Source organism: Trachinotus anak, unplaced genomic scaffold, assembly GCF_046630095.1.
Source record: "Trachinotus anak isolate AG129_WGS33_773 ecotype Australia unplaced genomic scaffold, CSIRO_AGI_Tana_v1 ptg000004l, whole genome shotgun sequence".
In the NCBI taxonomy this organism is placed as follows: Eukaryota; Metazoa; Chordata; class Actinopteri; order Carangiformes; family Carangidae; genus Trachinotus; species Trachinotus anak.
Genome location: NW_027273855.1, coordinates 5,673,378 through 5,693,496, shown reverse-complemented (window position 1 = coordinate 5,693,496; position 20,119 = coordinate 5,673,378). Strand labels below are relative to the sequence as shown.

The following is a 20,119-nucleotide window of genomic DNA, read 5'->3' as shown; positions in this document are numbered from 1 at the left end:
TACGTCAACAGGTGGCTGATTTGTGTTGCTGGGTAATGGATCTGACCAATGGAGACACATATATTCAGAAAAGTGTGAATGAATGTGTTAAAATCTAATTTGGATGGAAGTCACTTGAGATGACAAGTCTGTAACAATGGCCTAAGATGGTGAAGATGGTAAACATTACCTGCTAAACATCAGCATGTTAATGTTGCTTCCTGTAAACATGTTAGCATCCTGACATTAGCATTTACGTTATTTTTATGAATGATTTTAAAGACAAATAATCTGATCTCAAGCACTTTTATCTTGTTTCTCATCCCATTGACTTGATTTTCACGCTATTCTTGCAATATTCTGTAGTGTAGTGATTTCTCTTTTCAGTGTATTGTGTTTGGTATTCACTAGCTTTAACACATTACTGATATATGTATTTACCACAGCATGGTTGAGGCTCTATGTCCTGTTCAGCTCAACAGATTGAGCAAAAGCTGTGGGTTTCATTCCTACTTCAACTCTAAAACTGAAAACACGCAGATGATATTTTAGGTCTGTGCGAATCAAAGCCTCCACCAGATGTCACATGTTAAATAACGCGATAAAGACGCCAACCTAGTTCTGTCCAGCGCCTCAGCTGAGTCGGCTGCCGTCAGCAGCTGTGTTTTATCTCTCTCTCCCGTGCCTTTTGGTTTTCCCCAGTTAAGCCTGTTTTTAAGGGGCGGTAAGCAAAATGTTTTTCCTCTGCAACATATTATCCACAGATTTCTCAGGAGGATAGCAAAGAAAAAGCTGCTGCTGCTATTTCTCTGCATCTCCAGCCCAGTCCCTTTAATAAGCTGCTTATTTTCCTCCCACCTTGGTGTCTCTCTTCTCTCCTCCATTTCTATCCTTCTGATTCTCTCCTTCTCCTCCTTAAAGCTGCCTTTTCCATCCATCTATATTATTCATTCTTGACTCTCTCTCCCTCCTCTCCTCTGTTTCTCTCATACCTCTTTTCCTATCTTTTATTAACCTCCCCAACATCCATTTCTGGTTCCCTTGATTTTCATCTCCTCTCTTCCTTTTTGTTTTCTTTCCTTTTCTTGCTTGTGATCCACTCAATTGCATCATTTCTTCATCTTTTCATGCACCTTTCATCCTCCATTTTGCCGCCACATCTTTCCCATCATCTCCTCCCTCCTCCTTCCTTTCTGTCCTTCCTGTCCTTTCTTCACCTTTCTCCTATTTCTTCTCTCCTTCTTCTCATCTAACGTTGCTGCTTTCACCTCACAAAACCTTGTTTCACCTCTCTGCTTGTTGGTAACAGCTGTCGGAGATTGATGGAGCTCAGCAAAACATGGTTGAGGCCAACCTCAATACTGTGAAATGCACAGTAGAGTGCACTTTCTTCTTCACCTAAGAACCGAGTTGCTCACTGCGTTTTGTGTGTGTACAGCAGAAATGGCCTGGTTTAGCATCGCTGCCAGAGACCTTTTCAAACAATGTCTGAGTTAAGTTTGGATTGGTTTGCACCTTGATGTGACATATTTGTTTTCTTAAAAGTCTTTCAAGAATAAATCTCTCTCTCCCTCCCCTTCCCTCCTTGTCTGACTTTGGATTCGCACAAAATTCTTCAGTGAGCTTTGTCTTGTTTATCTTCCCTTCATCATTGCTCTTTCTTCTCAGAATTTTCTTCATCCATCATTCCTTCCATTCTTTCATTTGTTGAGGATGAGAGTGTTTGCAACAAACAGCAGCGCTGTGAAATTTGGTACTAAAAACTCCAACCAGATTTATTGGTTTATGTCAGTTAAAGAGCTTTTACCTCGAGGCCAGGTTATTCATTCACAAATTGCACCAACATGCCTGAAAATGTCTCAGCCCTCTTGGTTAAAGAACTGTGGAGGGGTTTAGTTTAACCTATTTCCTACAAATTGCATTCATATGCATCTAATTTGTAATGGTTAATAAGTTTCAGAGGAAGCAATAATGTTATTTTCAACAGACAATTACATTACCAGGCAATGTTGTTCTCCACAGCAGGAAGTAGTAACAAGTTGTATAGAGCGGGGGGGGGGGGGGGGGGGGGGGGGGGGATTCAGCCATACAGCATAAAGTGCATGATAGTGGCACCAGAGATCACAGTTCACATCCTGTCTCCTCCTTCAAGTTATTGTTGGCTTCCTTCAGTGTTTTCTTTTCATTCTCTAACTTCAACAAAGGGATTTGACTTGATCCTACTTTCGTTGCCCAGATCACATGTTGTTTGGAAGACAAATTAAAATGGCACCATTGAGCATTTTGCAGGCATACACAGTATACACTCAGTTGCCAGTTTATTCTGTGACCTCAGTTAGTCTTGGTCTGGGGGATTTAATTATCACCAACCATCCTGGCTCTACCAGCTACTAATCCATCACACAACGCTGGACGCCTTAGTTTCTAGAAAAGGAAGCATGCACGCCTGTGATGCACGAGCATGCATCTGCATGGTTAAGTTGTGGTGGACACAATAAAGTTATGTAACCACTGTTTTAAAATAAGTGAAATGTGAGACTGACTTTGTGAATAGTTTAATCATGTTCAGAATATGAGAAGCTGGCTGTCATTTCCTGCAGGTGGCTAGAAAAAATAATTTAATTCACTGAGCAGCCCAAAGGCTACCAGCAGCTTCAAGGTGAAATCTTTTCTTGCCTGTTACTCAAGGCATACGTTTGTGAATCAATCAATACACCTTAAATGTAAATATGACAACTTGGACCATTCTATTTGTTTTTATCAGCTGTCTTATGACTTATGCTTCAGTGATGCTGTAAGTGCTCAAAAGATTGATATGAATTTCCAATGAATTATATAAACTGCGAATTCTGTTTCCTCACTTGCAGAAGAAAAGTGGCTGATCATTGTTCCGGTGCGCTCTGGCAGCACTCACATATGTTGCATGCACTCATGTGAAACCAAAATGACAGGCATGTAGAGGCCTAAAGAGACTGACACAATAGGCTTGTAAAAACTTTCTGGATAAATTTAACAGTCCACCAATGTGGCTCACTGAGATTTGTCCTGGTCTGCTTGATGGCCAGTCCCACTTTAAAGGGATTTGTTGTACCTGAGTGGTGCACACATGTAGTAGACCGTGCGCGCACCATGTTTCCTACTATTTAATAGGTAATAAAAATCTATCTAACTTAATGTTAGCTAGTTTTGTTTCAAATTAAAGGTACTCTGCAGAGTCCTGCAATTGTAACTTCATGACATGTATCAGCAGAAAATAATTTTGCAGCAGCAAACTGCCACTGTAAAATGTATATAAGGGAAACACTGAGGGTCATCATACATTGTCTATCACGGCCTCAATGAAATGTTTCTCATCTAATACAATCTAATACAACAGCCCTACAATGAAACAACAACACAAAAGCAGCAACGCAAACTTCAGTTAACTCAGTAGCTGTCAACATGAGCTAACCTTCATGGAAATGGAACTTGTTCAAGACTACATTAATTTTTGTGACAAGGACCTAATAAAGTGGCAATTGAGTATCAACATATAATATAAACAGTACTGTGCAAAAGTTTTAGGCCCCAAAATAAGAGGATGTTTTCAAATAATGGAATGAAAAGTTTCTATTTATCAGGTAACTTCACACAAAGTGAAGTAAACAGGCAAAAACAAAGTTAATTCAATATTTGTTGTGACCATTCTTTGCCTTTAAAACAGCTCCAGTTTGTCTCAATGACTCTGGCTGTATGTTTGGGGTTGTCGTCCTCGGGACTGATCAGCTGTCTCCCTGATGGCACTGCATGATAGATAAGAATCTTTACCTGTCATGCAAAATGTGGTAGCCAATGCTAATCTGTTGAATGTGAATGTAATTAGATATTTGATTGGTTTATCAGGCATAAGACAACCACAGCGAAATGACCCTAAAATACAAGGTTTCATTGGTATAATGAGATGGATGTTGGCTTATGATTTCCATGAGTTATTAGACTATTATCTTAGACTGTTACCAGCAAAAATGATGAATAAAAACAAGGGAAATGTGTGAGGCAGAATGAGTGTGGTTATAGGTCAGGGTCTGGATGAGAGGTCCGAGTAGAAAAGGTCAGGGAAGTGGTCGCTATTTATCAGAGGTGGGGCTGTTAACCAGACCTACATTTGTCAAATTAACCAATTAGTCTTCATACTTGAAGTCTTTTCTCTTGCAAAACAAAAGAATATGGTTGGAAAACACTTCTGATAAAGTATAAATGGCCTCCGTGTTGCTTGTCCAAGTTTTCTGTTGTGGCATCTTCTTCACTTCATTGTGATGCTGTAATGGGCTTATTATTACCCACTGGGGCCAGAGCGGCGGTGGTAGTGGGTGTTTTCCTCTCAACAGCCACAAAGGTCAACAATGAGACGATACCACATCAAAAACACACAAGCAACACAAAAGTTAGATTTATACTTTATGAAATGTTTTTAAATTTTTGATGAGAGAAAAGACTTCAAGGATGAGGACAAACTGGTTGGTTTGGCAATTATTATTTTTTTTTTTTGCCATGCCTTGGCAGGTTGACAGGAGCGGTCAAAGATCAGAACTAAGACGCTGCTTGAGACTCAACACAGACAAACTCTGTTGAAAAAAAGTTCTGTTAGAGAGAGTTCAGCCCAGACTGAATGACATGATGGAGCAAGTACCTCCTACCTCCTGGTAACTCCGCTGCTTTGATTTGCCCCACTTTGTGAACAAACTCTAATTGATGTGCACCCCAAGCACAGGGCTGTTGTTCTTCTGGAGATTATCAGAACTTGAAATTAGCATGTTGTTGCATGTTGAGCGCCTTGTCCTGTCCCATCTCAAATCCATCACTGACCCACTCCTGGACCCCCTGCAGTTCGCCTACAGAGCCAACAGGTCTGTAGACGACGCCGTCAACATGGCTCTCCACTTCATCCTCCAGCACCTGGACTCCTCAGGGACCTATGCCAGGATCCTGTTTGTGGACTTCAGCTCGGCCTTCAACACCATCATCCCGGCTCTGCTGCAGGACAAGCTCTCCCAGCTGAGCGTGCCTGACTCCACCTGCAGGTGGATCACCGACTTCCTGTCTGACAGGAGGCAGCACGTGAAGCTAGGAAAGCACGTGTCTGACTCCCAGACCATCAGCACTGGATCCCCGCAAGGCTGCGTTCTTTCTCCTCTGCTCTTCTCCCTGTACACCAACACCTGCACCTCCAGCCATCAGTCTGTCAAGCTCCTGAAGTTTGCAGACGACACCACTCTCATTGGACTCATCTCTGATGGCGATGAGTCTGCCTACAGGTGGGAGACTGACCGTCTGGTGACCTGGTGCAGGCAGAACAACCTAGAGCTAAACGCTCTGAAGACAGTGGAAATGATAGTGGACTTCAGGAAGAGCCCAGCCCCACCCACCCCCATCACCCTGTGTGACTCCCCCGTGGCTACCGTGGAGCATTTTCGCTTCTTGGGAACCACCATCACACAGGATCTCAAATGGGAGCTAAACATCAGCTCCCTCATCAAAAAAGCTCAGCAGAGGATGTATTTCCTGAGGCAATTGAAGAAGTTCAACCTGCCAAGGACTATGATGGTGAACTTCTACACCTCCATCATCGAGTCCATCCTCACCTCCTCCATCACCATCTGGTACGCTGCTGCCACGGAGAGGGACAATAACAGACTGCAGCGTATCATCCACTCTGCTGAGAAGGTGATTGGCTGCAATCTTCCGTCCCTCCAGGACCTGTACGCCTCAAGGACTCTGAGGCGTGCAGGGAAGATTGTAGCTGACTCCTCCCACCCTGGACACAAACTCTTTGAGACACTCCCCTCTGGCAGGAGGCTGCGGTCCTTCAGGACCAAAACCTCTCGCCACAAAAATAGCTTCTTCCCATCTGCTATTAGCCTCATCAACAAGGCTAGAGAGCCCCACTGTTGCTGATCAATTGCACCAATCACCAGAAAAAATTCCTTGTATGTGAAAACATACTTGGCAATAAAACTGATTCTGATTCTGATTCTGATTCTGATTGTCTCCCACTCTCACAAAGTTCTTTTTTTGTTTTCCTCAGAGTTTACCTCATTATCAACCCCTGTCTCTTCTGTTTTTAATGAGGATATCTAACCTCTCTCTTCTTGGTGTTTGCTTAAGCTTCATAAAGAGCATTACGACCTACACACACACACACACTCATGCACACAGTGGGTTTTTGCAAAGTGCTGACAAAGAAATAACTTTAATTCTGCATCTAAGCATCCCAGCGGAAAAGAAAGTACATGAATAACAACCATCCACAAACATACACACTCACAAACTGACACACACACACAAGAAAGACAAACGCATTTTTAAAACCGGATACTACATTAATGAACACATACCTAGTTAAGGTTCTCATTCAAAGACGCATGCTTTGTATACACGTGTCACACAGGCACAAACACACATGGATGGTTTCCGACACGCACATCAGCACTCAAACTGCAAACACAGGCTTACATCAGTCATACACACCCCATCACACAAATTCTCTTGCACAATGCAGCTGGGTTACAGTAGAGGGACGGCGACTGAAAATCACTGCTTATTACTTTGTCTGTACTGTAGCCAGGCTGCCAGGCTCCCCTGAGGTTGCAGTAATTGACTTGTCCAATCCCTCCTTTAAACACGTTATTCTTTCTCTGCTTCTTCTGCCCGGTGTTTGCCAGAGGGACTGAGCTGCCACACAAAAGATATTGGCCGCAATGTCAAAACTCACAAATGGACAAAACTCTGCCGCTGTAATGAATACTGCCACGCGGCCCACATCTGCTCGGGTTTTAATATCCCAAATGTCCATTTCCACTCCTCACAATAATGAATATTTAATGCACTTATCATTGTTCAAAACCCTCCACTCCCTGTACAGATTCAAAGGTCTGGCTTGATGCGTCATGTGTGTTGAACATCTTTTCTCTGTTCCATTACAGAGAGGCTTCCTGGAGGGTGTAGCAATTGACTTGTCTAAGACCTTATTTGAAAATGTATTTCACTCTTTTTTTTCTCTTGACGAGTGACCTAATAGGAGTTATTGAAGGGGTCAAGGGTTACGGAAGTAAATGTCTAGAATCAACTAAGACTTACAATTGCAAGGGCAAGGCATTGTGGATTTGTTACAGTTCTGATAGGTCATCTTAATCCTCTCTGTGAGCTTCTTCAACATATGGTTACCCATAACACCCTTATCTGCGTAGATTTGTGGATGTATTCATTCACGTGTGTCTTTGCAGAAGCATAATTCCAATTTCAGACTCACAGGATATCGTAGTTCTTAGCTATCTGACAGACCAAACTAACAGAAAACACATCATTCCTCAAATACTGAGAAATAATTCAAACCAGTGTTTAAACATAAATCCATAGTATTGTTAAATTATCCAGGAGACACCTGTGTTTCTATTTTAAGGAACACTGATGATATGTTAAGCATGAATGGTCTTTCTTGACCTTGGAAAAAATTGAAAGTAAATAACTTAGGGTGCACTTACTTGCTTCTTCAAGTAGACTTCATGTCTTCTGCAGCAGGTAGACTTTGCTTCGTTGTCATGAAGATGGCTTGGTTTCTCATCATGTGACCATGAACACCAGATGGGAGGAGGTCATAGTTGTTGACCATGAATCATTGAAGAGCTGAAAAAGATCAGAGAGGCCAGAGACCATCCTTCAACTGACACAGGGGTTATGTAGGCTGATAGAAATGTTGTCAGTTTTGCAGTTATTTGAAAATAAACCAAAGAAATTGATAAATACAAGTTTTGACCTGATGATGGAAAGATCATAGATGGAAAATGTCTGTCAAATAGCTCTTGACATTTCAATCAAAACCATAAATGTCACCCTCAAATTGGTCCTGGAGAACAACTCAAGGGATCACCAAAGTCATTAGGGTTCATCGTCAGAGCACCATGATTTAATGGCCTAGCTAGTGTCCACCAATAGCCTGTATATGAGGCATTTAGGGGGCATTGGTAAATGGTATCATTCATTTGAATGGGAAAGTGTTTTGGAATCCACTGTGTATGATTGATGTTGACATTACTTTGTTGCTTTGATGTTTTACCTTGCTCTCAGAATTAATTTCTGATTGCTGACACACATTGCACCCTAGAATGCTGGATTTCCTCTAATCTCGCCAATATACACATCATAGAGCGAGCAACAGTCACATTGTTTTATATGGTTCTGATAAGGTTGCGTTCCTCTGCAGCTGATGGATGTAACGGAAACCTGTGGATATGCAGCAATTGAGTTGTCTGAGACCCTCTCAGAAAATGCCTCCAGCTCTTCTTTGCATTGCAGGCCAATGAGCAGTAATGAGGATGACAGGAAGTAGACTTGCTTCTTGTGTGAAACAATGAGAGAAAATGCAAACGCAGCAAACACAGGGTGTGTTGCACATCTGTGTGTGTGGATGCTGTTTTTCTCTCCCCCTCAGGGGTCACATGTATGTGTTGTGTCCCATCACATCCTGTTTTTTTTTTGTATCTTTGCTGAAGTTGGATTGTGAGATTTGTGTAACTTTGCCGCAAGCTACTGTATTGGCTCTGAATAATGAGCTGAGTTGTCCTGGAAACAGAGATAATCTTTTCTCCTACAGGAAGTAGCAGAAAAACTGTTTACATTGAAATAGCTTTGTTTCAAGTTTTTAAAAAAAAAACATATTTAATGGCGGCTAGTTGACAACAAGGCATTGTTGCGATAAGTCTCTGCTTTGTAACAAAACAGAATTCTGGGCCAGTGTTTTACTCAGAGGACACAGAAGAGACAAATGCCCTACATTCAGCTGCTATTAAAGGTTCTTGTTTTAATTATCTGCATTGTTTTGCATCTTTAATAACCTACAGTTGACACTGTACAGTAGGCCTTTGTTGTGAAGTTGTATCTGCTTGTCTTTTCTTCTTTCAGGATGAGCATTAAAGCAGGATGAAATCCTTCTGTCAGAACCCAGTGTCACAAAAATGGATATGCTGTTTTCTTGTTCCAGCTCTGCAACCTGCGGCTCAAATGTTTTTCCCAGAATAGTCTCGTACTGTAGTCCTCAAGAGCTGCCCTTTGATTGAGGCATGTTAATGATCTGAACCTAACAGCTGTAATTGGGTTTTACAGTGTAATTGATCTTTAAGGACAAGGCCTTTTGAAAGTTTTAATTTTCTCTGATATTAAATCATTGGGATGTAAATGTCATGTGTAGTACCCTTTAGCTCGACGCTGAAAGCTATTTGTTTTCATTAGGAAGGGTTTGAAAAGTCGCCCTTTTTCTTGATTTACTGTGTCACACACTGTAGCATATTTGCATTTTCTCTCTAGTAGTGGGCCATCATCCTTTCGTAGACTGAAACAGATACAGGTTGTGTTGTTGCATGATTCAAACATAGTTAAAATAGAATTTTTTTTGTAGAATTGCATTATGTAGGTTGAATGTGTCAGTGAGTACTCAGGTTATTACTGTGTCCAAAGCTGACCAGGAGAACTCTACTGGGAAATGTTAATCTTTTAATGAATGTATGTAATATTCTTTTATTATGTATCTATTAACTAATAGTATGAAATGATTTTAAGAGAGCACTGCAACATTGGCAGTTCAAAAAGGGTCCCACATAAATGCATAGTTGTTTCAGTTGATTCTAATAGAAGCCATCAGGGCAAGAAAATCCCATTTTTCCATCCCCCTTTTTGACCAAAAATCATTTTTGATGGAACATTAACAATTAAACTTTACTACTATTTGCAAGCTCACTACAGAACAACTTATACTACATATGTTTTAGCCTGTGTCTTTATTAGCAAATTAACATGTGGTGTGCAAATAGTGGAATATGGAAAGGATAATGAAAATGCAGCATCGTCAGCGTTGTTGTCTTCACGACAATAACGTGCATTACGTGTAGCCATAGCAGAATGTAGGTGTAAATCTTCCAATTTTTCATGCTCAGAGGTAAAACTGTGTGACAGCCAAACACTTTACACACTGTCTGTTTCTGTCCCACTCCAATGGCTCACACTCCAGACTCCCCTCTCCCCCTCAGGTCTGCTTCTTAATCTCTAATGATGATTAATGTGGGCTGTGTGTGTATTGGCAGCACTGTGTTATTGGCACACTGACAGGGTTGTTAAGATGGATAACTATGCAAGTGTGTGTGTATGTGAGTGTGTGCCCCTCCTCCCCCTTTTTTGCAGCTTGGCTGTAGAATCAATTGATTTGTGTGTCTGGTCAATAGGGAAAATGGATTTGTGGAAAATGCTGTAAAACAACACCTAAATTAAACTTAGTCTCTGATTTTGTTTTCGGAATCTGAAGTGTGCAATGAACAAGAGAAACCCTCCAAAAAAGAAACAGTAAATTGTGATTTACTCACCTCGTCATGCATAAATGCATATTCTCTTTTTATGAATGTGCTGTGCCTTTGTCTGTCTTGGTGTGCAGGAGATGGTTCGTCGCGGGGAAATCCTGGATGACAGCATGGAGGATGAGTTCTACCTTCGCCGCCTGGATGCCGGACTGTTCGTCCTTCAGTTGATCTGCTACATTATGGTGGAGATCAGCAACTCTGGGATCTCACAGGTACACACAAACACACACACGCACGTGCGAACACTGACTCTGGTTTGCCAAAAGAGTCCTCTCTCAGATTAATTATTGTTAGGACATCTGATCAGGCGAGCTATAAAAGCAGACAGGAGTCAGATGGTTTTTATGGGCACTGCAGCCAAGTGGCTCATTCACTTCCCCACTAATCGGGGTTTCACTGGACTCTCACAGTGCCGCTTCTGTGTTTCAGACTGGACACAGAAACTGTTTGTACCTGCAGTTTAAACAGCAGCTGTCTAGCCCTGCTCATTTGATGCCTTTTAGGGAATAATAATAAATTTGTTGCCCCTTTACATTCCAGTTCAGATATTTGTTTGATGCCTCCTAGATGATATTGATGCTAATCACTTAACCCAAATCCGATCAGTCCATTAATCCATACTATAGTGATACTTTGGGTACTGTGAATTCTTTTTCCCATGTTTTCAAAAGAGGATAAAACATTTTTTGGATGTGAGAACAGCCTCTAAGCTTCAGGCCTCTGAGTGGGTGTTTGCCATGGCAGTGGCTGACTGACACTTCACAGCTGGTGTCGCCTGGAGACATGCTGTCAGTTTCTGTGGCACGCTGCTGATGGGAACACATCATAACCTACGAACCTTTTTTTTTTTTTTTTTTTTTTTAATTCTTAACAAGCTCTCATGGTGTTAGCCATCCAATGTTAGCAATTTAAGACAGCTTATCCTTTGTCACCAGTCAAGAGGCCCTATTGTGCTGTTACGTTTGTATTTCATTCATGGAAGCAGAAGCTAGCAAGCTAAGCTAACTAGGTTTTACTCAGAAAGTGGAGGCTAGTTAGCTCAGCTTGCCAATGTTAGTACTGATTCCCACTAGATGTTAGCTGTTGTTGTTATTTCAACACTTGCTGAGTCAAGGTTGGCATCTTCCACAGACGTAGAACCTTGTTTGTCCCACGTTGTAGAAAGTAGGAGGCCTAGCTAGCATTAGCTGTTTGGGTCTAGTTGAGGTAGTGTCAAATGATCAGACTGTCCAAACTTTGTGTTTGATCATTAAATAAGATGTTGACCAAATAATTTAAAAAAGATACACTAATTTGTTATTTTAAATGAATTTTAATTTCAGTTTGACTTTAATTCTCTAGTATGTTGCTGATCCTCTTTATCTCTGTATTCAGTTGCAGCAGAGAGTCCATCAAATCCTCAACCTCAGAGGAGGTTCTGTTAAAGTAGTACGCCACATCATGAGAGGTGAGTAACTTCATTGTCTTTAACACAGCCATTTCTCAGATAAAATGCGGCACTCAAGTATGACAAATAAATGCAGTGCACTGTGATGTCAGGGAAATAAATAATCAGCCCATGTACAGTTAATTCAGTTTAACATCACAGTCATGCCGTGCTCTTTATTCTGTTGCTCTGTGTTTTTCTTTCTAGCAGAAACTCTCTCTCACTCACTGTTTAATGAATTCCAGTCAGTTCTACTTTGCTCTGGTTTCTCTGCTGTAATCTGCTGTTACTGAAGCTCACTAATCGCAGGTGTTTCACAACACCTCTAATCGCAGGTGTTTCACAACTTCTCACTAAAATAAGATAAAAATATACTATATAATGAGGCAATTTAGAAATATATGCTTGTCTTTCTTAACCACCTCAAATAAAGACTTAAAATACACAAGATCATTTTAAGGTCATGTAATTTTAAGGTTAAAGACATCACCCTATATGCAGTTAAAACATTACCAAATTATTACAGCATTTTAAAGCATTTTTTTCATTCAAGTTCTTTAATGATTTATCACTTGCCGAGTTTTCAAGCCGCTAAAACAGAGACTTTTGGAAAAGCTGCCCAGCCCAGGTTGTCTGGACAAGCAAAAATTGAGACCTTTGGAAACAATGACCCAGTTATTCACGGTCACTCCCTGATTGGGTCTTACCAGTCATGACTAGCAGTGGTGAAAGCAACATGGATAATGAATCACAAGTGTTACTGACCTTGTTGCCTTTGCCAGCAGCTGTTGTGCAGTTAAATTCTGCTTTTAATAATGCTCCACTGTCTTTGCTGTTCCTGGTTTGTGTTATTTTCTGAAACTAACCAACTGCAGAGTAGACAGTCTGTTTCCTGTTTACACCAGCACACGAATGCCCAGTGTACATCAATGGTCATGTGATGCGCATTTTAAGGTGTGATAGTATGGACGGAGATTATTTGTGATATGTAGCTAAAACGGACGTCTGGATGGAGATCGTTTTTGTTTGAAAATGTGATTTTAAAATGAAAACATATTAGTATGGACGTAGCTTAAGTCTGGTTTCACCCCATTAACAAACCCAATTGGGAGTGTCTGATTAAAAGTATGAATCCCTTTCACTTCTACATGTTAACCTTGACTTGGCACCAAAAACATAAATCCCTCTCTACCAAGTGAAATAGATCAAATGTTTAAATCTCTAAAGATATGTATATTTTGGCAGGGACAGCAGCCTGCCAACAGGAGCTGCTCCTACAACTAAAACAGTTTCAGAGAAGGACTTTATCGACACATTTTTTTAAAATCCGGTTTCCTTGTCACCCTGACAAGGAAGAAACATTTCAAGGGGGAAATGCTCTTTAGCTGTGGTTGTCGTTTGATAGCAAAGCCCATGCTGTTCGCCTGCCAAAGTGGTTGTGCTGGATTATAATAAGATACTATGAATAATGTCATTCTTCCTTATTCTCTGGAACAAAGAAGCAGACTTGGGCCAACTTTGAAACTGGGGTGTCAAAACACAACTCTGTTTTTTAAAGATTGAGTAGAGTTATCCAAGTGAGTGTTTTAAGTAGAGCTCCGTTCAATACGTCCCTCTTTTTTAGTGGACACACTGTCCCCTACTTAGGAAGATCTACTGAAGCAGAGGAACAGAGGAAGACATAGGTAATAATGATGGTCCTAAAATTTAGTTGGAAAACAAGTTTAGTTTTAAACATACAGTATGTAACTTCTATCGCTAGGGGTGTGTCAATTAGAGCAATAACAAAAGACAGTGTCAGGCGATGTCATGAAATAGCGTGGGATCATGGGAGTTGTCTTCGATACCATTGCTGTCAGCTTCTCCCAGTTTGGATTCGTTGTGCAGGAGGTTTTTACTGGGAGCCGAATTATCTGCAGAGGTCTTCTCCTCTCTAAATCAAACAGACCTGGTGATTATAACACTGAATAAAGAAGTTTTGGATTTAAAGTCATTATTTCGCCAACGCTATATATGGTGGACACGAGATGTCAGGGAAGGATTGGGAGCTGAGACTGCTGCTAACCTTTGTTTTGGTGGTTTCTCTATAACTTATGAACCAGATGTTTAGGAGGTCTTTACTGGCAGCTGAAGGGGGTCTCCTCCTCTCCATATCAAACAAGGGGATCAAACCTGGTAAAAAAAAAACACTGAATAAAGCAGGATCTGTATAAAAATCAGTGATTCAACGATGCTCTTTGGCAGACACAGGAAGTCTCGGAGCAGCTAGGGGCTGAGCTGCCTAACATTTGCCTGACTTTTTTCTCTGATAACTTAAGATCCAGACATCTGATGACTAAAATCCTTCATGTGGTTATAATAAATAGTTGAAAACAACCAGGGTGTAAAAAAAAATAATAATAATAATAATAATAAATAAATAAATGGATAAAGGTAAAGTTTGAGCTTTTGGCAGGCAACCAGAAACACCTACACATGCGCAGGGGTGATGTGACATTATTGGTAGGCGACCAAATGACATGGTTACCATGATTAAAATGACATACAGTTTTAGAATTGCTGAAAACATCAGGGATAATGTAAGTGTATATAAATATATAACATAGGTCTAGTTGTTTTTAGACATTTAAATGTAGAAAAGTTACTTATTATAACTTTAAAGATATTTCAACAATAAACAGAATAAAATCTGAAGGATCCAAGTAGAAATGTATATACAAGTGTTTATGTGCTTGTTATTCACACTACCTGTGTGCAGATGGTAAAACAATACACAGGAATCCATCCTGGCGTGCAAACACACTTTATATATTTGGTCATATTGTCACTGTGAGAGGAAGCATAGGCTGTCTGTCAGTCATTCATTTCTTTTTCTCCCCCATCCCAAAGATTTCCTGTCCTGCCATATTTGTTTTCTGTTTGGTTTTCAAAGACCTAGCAGGTGTGTTATTTTCTCCCCGGTGTGACATCCATCCTTCCTGTATCATTGTCGGATAAAGCTCGAGGACGAGGCTCCATTCACACACCCCCTGGCTCTCGGTGGCATGTAGCACTGTAGATAGAGCCATCCGTCACGCATGGCAGTGCCAGCAAGCATGGCAATTCTCCAGTCCCCACTTTGTGTGTGTGTGTGTGTGTGTGTGTGTGTGTGTGTGTGTGTGTCTGTGGGAATGTGTTCCTAAATGTGTCAGTGTCTTGCTTTTGTTTTCATCTGCAAATTTGCCTACAAGTGTGCCTTGCTTTTCTGTGTAGTTTCCACAATAAGTTTGTGCCTGCTAACAAGATTTTTTTTGTTTGTGCGTGCATATAAACGTTTGCCTTAAGCATGTCTACATATGTATGTGTGCATACAATCCCTTGTTTGCTTTCATGTGCATTTTTTTTTTTTTTTACATCTAACATCCCTTTGAGAGAAAATCTATGCAGGTATGCACATGTTCAGTTTGTTTCCTTTGTGATACAGTTTGCATATTGTACCCATGTCTGCCCTTGCATGTTTTTACATATTAATGTGCATATTGTGTGTACTTGTCCTTGCATGATCTTGACGTATAGTTGTCAGGGGTATGTCAGGGGTTCTCAAACTTGATATTCAAAGGTCCAAATCTGATTTCTAGATAAGGTAAAAGGTCTGGAGCCACTGGTGATAAGCAAATCCCTTTTATTAGATTTGCTTACAACTTACAACCAAAAGAAATGGCAGTTTGCCTACAACTGTTTGCTTGTGAACCTAAGCCACTCTAACTTTTGACAGTAAAGCGTAATGTGCACTGTAGTTTTTTAAGAAATTTTAACTTAAACTTGATTAACTTCATTACTTTTCATGCTTCAACAAATAAAGTGCCTTTGTTTTCATACACAAGAATAAACATATTAAACAAACTGAACTTAAAGTGCAACAAAACATGACACTGTAACATCAAAATGATTGAGGTAAAAGTTTCCCTGAGACAGTTCAAATACATAGCAACCTAGTGTGAAAATTGGCACTGTCTGCCTTCAGTGAGCTGCCTAAACCTTGGCAGGTGTGGTCGTCACCTTCTCTGCTGCTTCTCTGATAATGACACCGACAGAGGACGCTGGTATCTCACTCTCTCGTGCCCGCAGGACTGCACGTGAATGCCTTTTAGCCCTTAGCTGACTTGCTAATGTTGACATGAAGCCTGATAACTGAAGCGCCTCCACGTTGCGTCATACGTGTGCTGGCTGTCAACGTTGCCACGGTTACATCTTAATCTCTGGCTAGAATCGTCGTAAAAATCCAAAATATGTTATTTTTTACAAAACGAACAATTTATTGATAAGAATAAAACATTTTTTGAATGTAGTAAACATACACTTCATTGTATCATACCAATGCATTCCTAATATAATGGGTGGGCTGGGTCTGGATTGACTTGCCGTTCGGTCTGGATCCAAATCGGAGTCCGGACTTTGAGAATCGCTGGTTTATGTGTTTAAGAAGGTCGTGTGTATGCATCTGTAATGGTATGGTGCTGGTGCATCCGTCCATCTTAAAGAATCTGTGTGTGTGTGTGTTTGTGTGTGTGTGTGTGTGGCTCGTAGTGTGTGCCCTCACCCTTTTCATTAGGCCGCACTGTGGAGCCCTCTCCCATTTCAAGTGCCTCAGCCGGTCAATGTGAAACTGCAGAACAAAGGTTAAGCACATGCAGAGTGTGTCGCCAGCTCTGATGTCTTGACCTTAATGGCTTTAGTTCGCTGAATGAGAAACAGCTCTGCAGGAAGGAAGGCTTAGCACGCTGGAAGGAAGAACACTGATTCCACTAATGCTGTGGAAACCTGCGTTGAGGTTTTTCACTTCAGGTAGGTTATGTCCCAGGTAGTTAGACACTGTCTCTCTTAGTGTTGATAAGCAAAAATATTGTTTCAGCTGCTCATGTTAAACACTGTGTGAAGCTTCTAGGCAATGTTAATGGAGCTCTGAGAAACTATGACAAGAACAGGAATAAAGGACAGTTAGGTGATGTAAAATAAACTTTGTGGTGGACTTGTTTTCTCCTTTGGCTCAGTGTCCAACAGAATCAGTTCGTACATGTTGTCTGACCTTGTCTGACAGCCAAAGTGTTATTAGCTTGTTCCGAACAGCCACACTGAGGCAGGGTGAAAAGCAGGCTGTCACAGAGAGGGGGACAAGTAATATTGTTTAAATATGGAGATAATGGTGCACGTTTTCAGATGGTCTCTTCCTGGGAGGCGTTTGTGGTGTTAGTGTGTGTTGTTGGTATGAAAAGTTACAGTTGTGTAAAGAATGAGAGAGAATCTGTTCGGCCATTGCAACAAGCACTTCTGAGTCACAGTGCTGTTGGCCCTAATCCTGGCACATGATCCTGTCAAGATCCATCATTTCATGACAGTTGGACATGAGTTACTGTATGAATTTTTCATTTATCCTTCAGTATCACTCATGATAGAAGATCTCACATATCATTAAAGGATAATGGTTAATTTTTATTACCAACAAATCCTATGAAAAGACAAACACCAGCCTTCTCTGTGGCAGAGAAAACACACGTTTAAATGGCAAATCGTGATTGACACACAGCCTGATCCTAAACTCGTAGCATCTTCCTGACGCTGAACTGTTCTCCAAAGATCCAAAATGCAGTTAAAGTAATGAAACAGTACATTACCCAGTGCAGCAGTACAGCTCTTTTATTTACTGGCTACATGCGAAATACTTGTTAATGCTGCAATTTTCCTTACAGCTATTTTCCAAAAAAAAAAACTGCTCAGCAGATGGCTGGCTAAATGTGGCCATACAAATGAGCTGGTGATTTTTCTCAAGGTGTCCTTTTTATGCTTTGATGGTGGTATTTTAGGGGCATCTTTGCAGTAGGCATTATTTCAGACCTTGCTCCTACGATCTAGATATAAAGATGTATTTTATGTTGATGGTGAGGGAGCACAATACGACTTAACAGAACATCGAAAAGGCTTTGATTTCTTCTCTGCTATTTGTGTCAGTGACACTCGATGCGACAACTTCTGTGGGTAGATGAGCACAGTCCAGGATAATTTGTGCCAGCCACCCTTTGTGCAGCTGGATCAGACCAGTTTCAGACTGGTATATGGTGTTTTCAATGAGCTGCTGTGTCCCTTCCCGTGGCTGCTGCTGCTGCAGAGACTGCTCCTGGAAATGATTCTCCTTGTACTCATGGCAGATCAGTCCCAGTCACTGACCTGAGTAATGGCGATGCTCAGTACTGTATTGTCCTCTGCCATGTTGCCGTGGTGACAGAAGGAGAGAGTACAAGCATGCCAAAGAAAAGGTTCTGCATAGAGTTGAAGAGTCACCGAATCTCTGACCTTTCTGTCTCTGTGGCTGACTGCACCACCATTTATAGACACTGAGACACACACACACACACACATAGGGACAATGACAGGCGAACAATGAAAAGAGGCTGTAGGTTTTCATGTTTTTGTTGAGTCGCTCGCTCCGTATCCCCCAACCTGCTTTTCTCAGTCAACCTTAAAATTCTGTCATTTTGTAGTTCAGAAACATCCCACGCCTCTTGGGATCACATTTGGACCCTGGTGCTGGTGTGAAAGCTGCATATCTCTATAACTTTACTCCCAGCACCTTGGTCCTTCTCAGCCCAGCTCTCTTCAGATTATCCAATGATGCAGTCACCTCTGCTCTCCAGACTGTCAGTGTGTCTTCTGACCTCAACTGAAAACCTCTATCTCAAGAAACTGTTCATGCATTATACTGTCTGCTTTCCTTACAGCTCAAATATGATTGATGTTCTCCTGACTTAAATACATACCCTTGGATTTATTCCTTTACCTCTGTCATGTAGTGAGGGAATGCAGTGCAATTTTCAGGTACCTGTTTTTCACTTGAGGATTTCCATTTTTTCCTACTTCATATTTATCCACGACATTTCAGAGAGAAATGTTCTTTCTGTTCCTCCCTTCAGTAGACAGCCATAGTTACAAGTCAGTTTTCATATATAGATTTTACATTAAAAACAAACAGTATGATAAACTCATTAAATACAATACATGATTAAAGATTAAACCACGGCTTAGGTCCCTTCACAAAAAAAGCTGTATCTGGTCATGGCAGTTTGTTTGAAGTGTTTGAAGCTCCAGCGGTTTATTCATTCCTTCATTAGCCATGCGGCTTATCCTTTTAGAGTCACAGGGGTGGCTGGAGCCTATCCCAGGTGACATATAAAGACAAACAACCATTCACACACACTGGCAATTTTAGAGTCATCAGTTAACTTAAACCTGCATGTCTTTGGATTGTGGGAGGAAGCTGGCGGAAACCCACTACAATACGAGGACAACATGCAAACATGCAAACTCCACACTCCAGCAGGCCAGTAGGTGCGAAGCCAGAACCTTCTTGCTGTGAGGTTACAGTCCTCCAGTGATGTATACAATTTTTTAATTTTGAATTTATCACTTGAGTATCTTTAAAAGGATAATTTCATTAAAACCTGGGTCAACTTTCTGTAATTTTGGCATCATATCTATCGTTGATTATAAAACAGTATTCACCAAGATAACAGTAGAAATCTGGTTAAGAAACTCTTTAGACATTTAGAAGGTCAGCCAGGCTTATTTAGTGGAGAAAATGAAAGCAAACTGTAAAATTGTGAAACTGTAAAACAGAATCTCCTTGGTGTCTTTGACAGCTGTGCTTCATCCTAAACCCTGCGGGCTCTTGTCAGGAAAGCCCCCTTCATTCTCTCCTCTCTGCAGTGTCTCCCAGAGAAAAGCAGTCTTTTTCATCTTTCTGTCTCAACATCCCCGGGTTTAATGTGTGATCCCTGCCTCAGAGGCTGGCTGAGAGATGGAACAAATGCCTGCACTCCACCGGGTCTGCAGCAGCTGCAACTTTCTCTTTCTGCACATTAGACTCACAAATCGACTTGTCGGTTGGTCTCAGAGGCCTTGTGTGGGAGGCAGACGCACAAAATGAAGAAAGCACTCAGAAGCATGAGATGAAGTGCAATCACTGCACAATACACCTGGACCGATTACCGTTCACAGCCGGAGGACACAGTTGCTGTCCAGGGATGTCTCATGATATGACAGCACTTTTTCAAAGGAAAAGATCTTGTACTGGGACTTACTTGTTACAAAGTGATGGGCAGACTGGAGACTGGCTAGACTATAGTGAAAGGCTATTCAATAATGGTAATTCTTTAATGCACTGTGTCACTCAGCTTTGTCCATTCTACTTAATGGGTACAGGAAAGACAACCAGCTATATACACAATTACAGAAGAGAGTGGGAGGAATGGGAGCTCCTCCTTAACTCATGTCAATGTTTGCTTGTGCATTTCTTGTGTGT

At 41.1% G+C, this 20,119-nt stretch overlaps 1 protein-coding gene across 2 annotated transcripts in view; it reads left to right on the top strand.

Moving 5' to 3' along the window:
• The window catches only part of ctnnbl1 (catenin, beta like 1), a 60,859-nt gene that overhangs the window by 39,672 nt on the left and 1,068 nt on the right, over positions 1–20,119 (top strand). For both annotated transcript variants that reach the window (XM_071475470.1, XM_071475469.1), the window contains exons 14-15: positions 10,436–10,573; positions 11,736–11,808. In XM_071475470.1, coding sequence (XP_071331571.1) covers positions 10,436–10,573; positions 11,736–11,808 — 211 coding nt within the window. The remainder of the gene's footprint in view (positions 1–10,435; positions 10,574–11,735; positions 11,809–20,119) is intronic.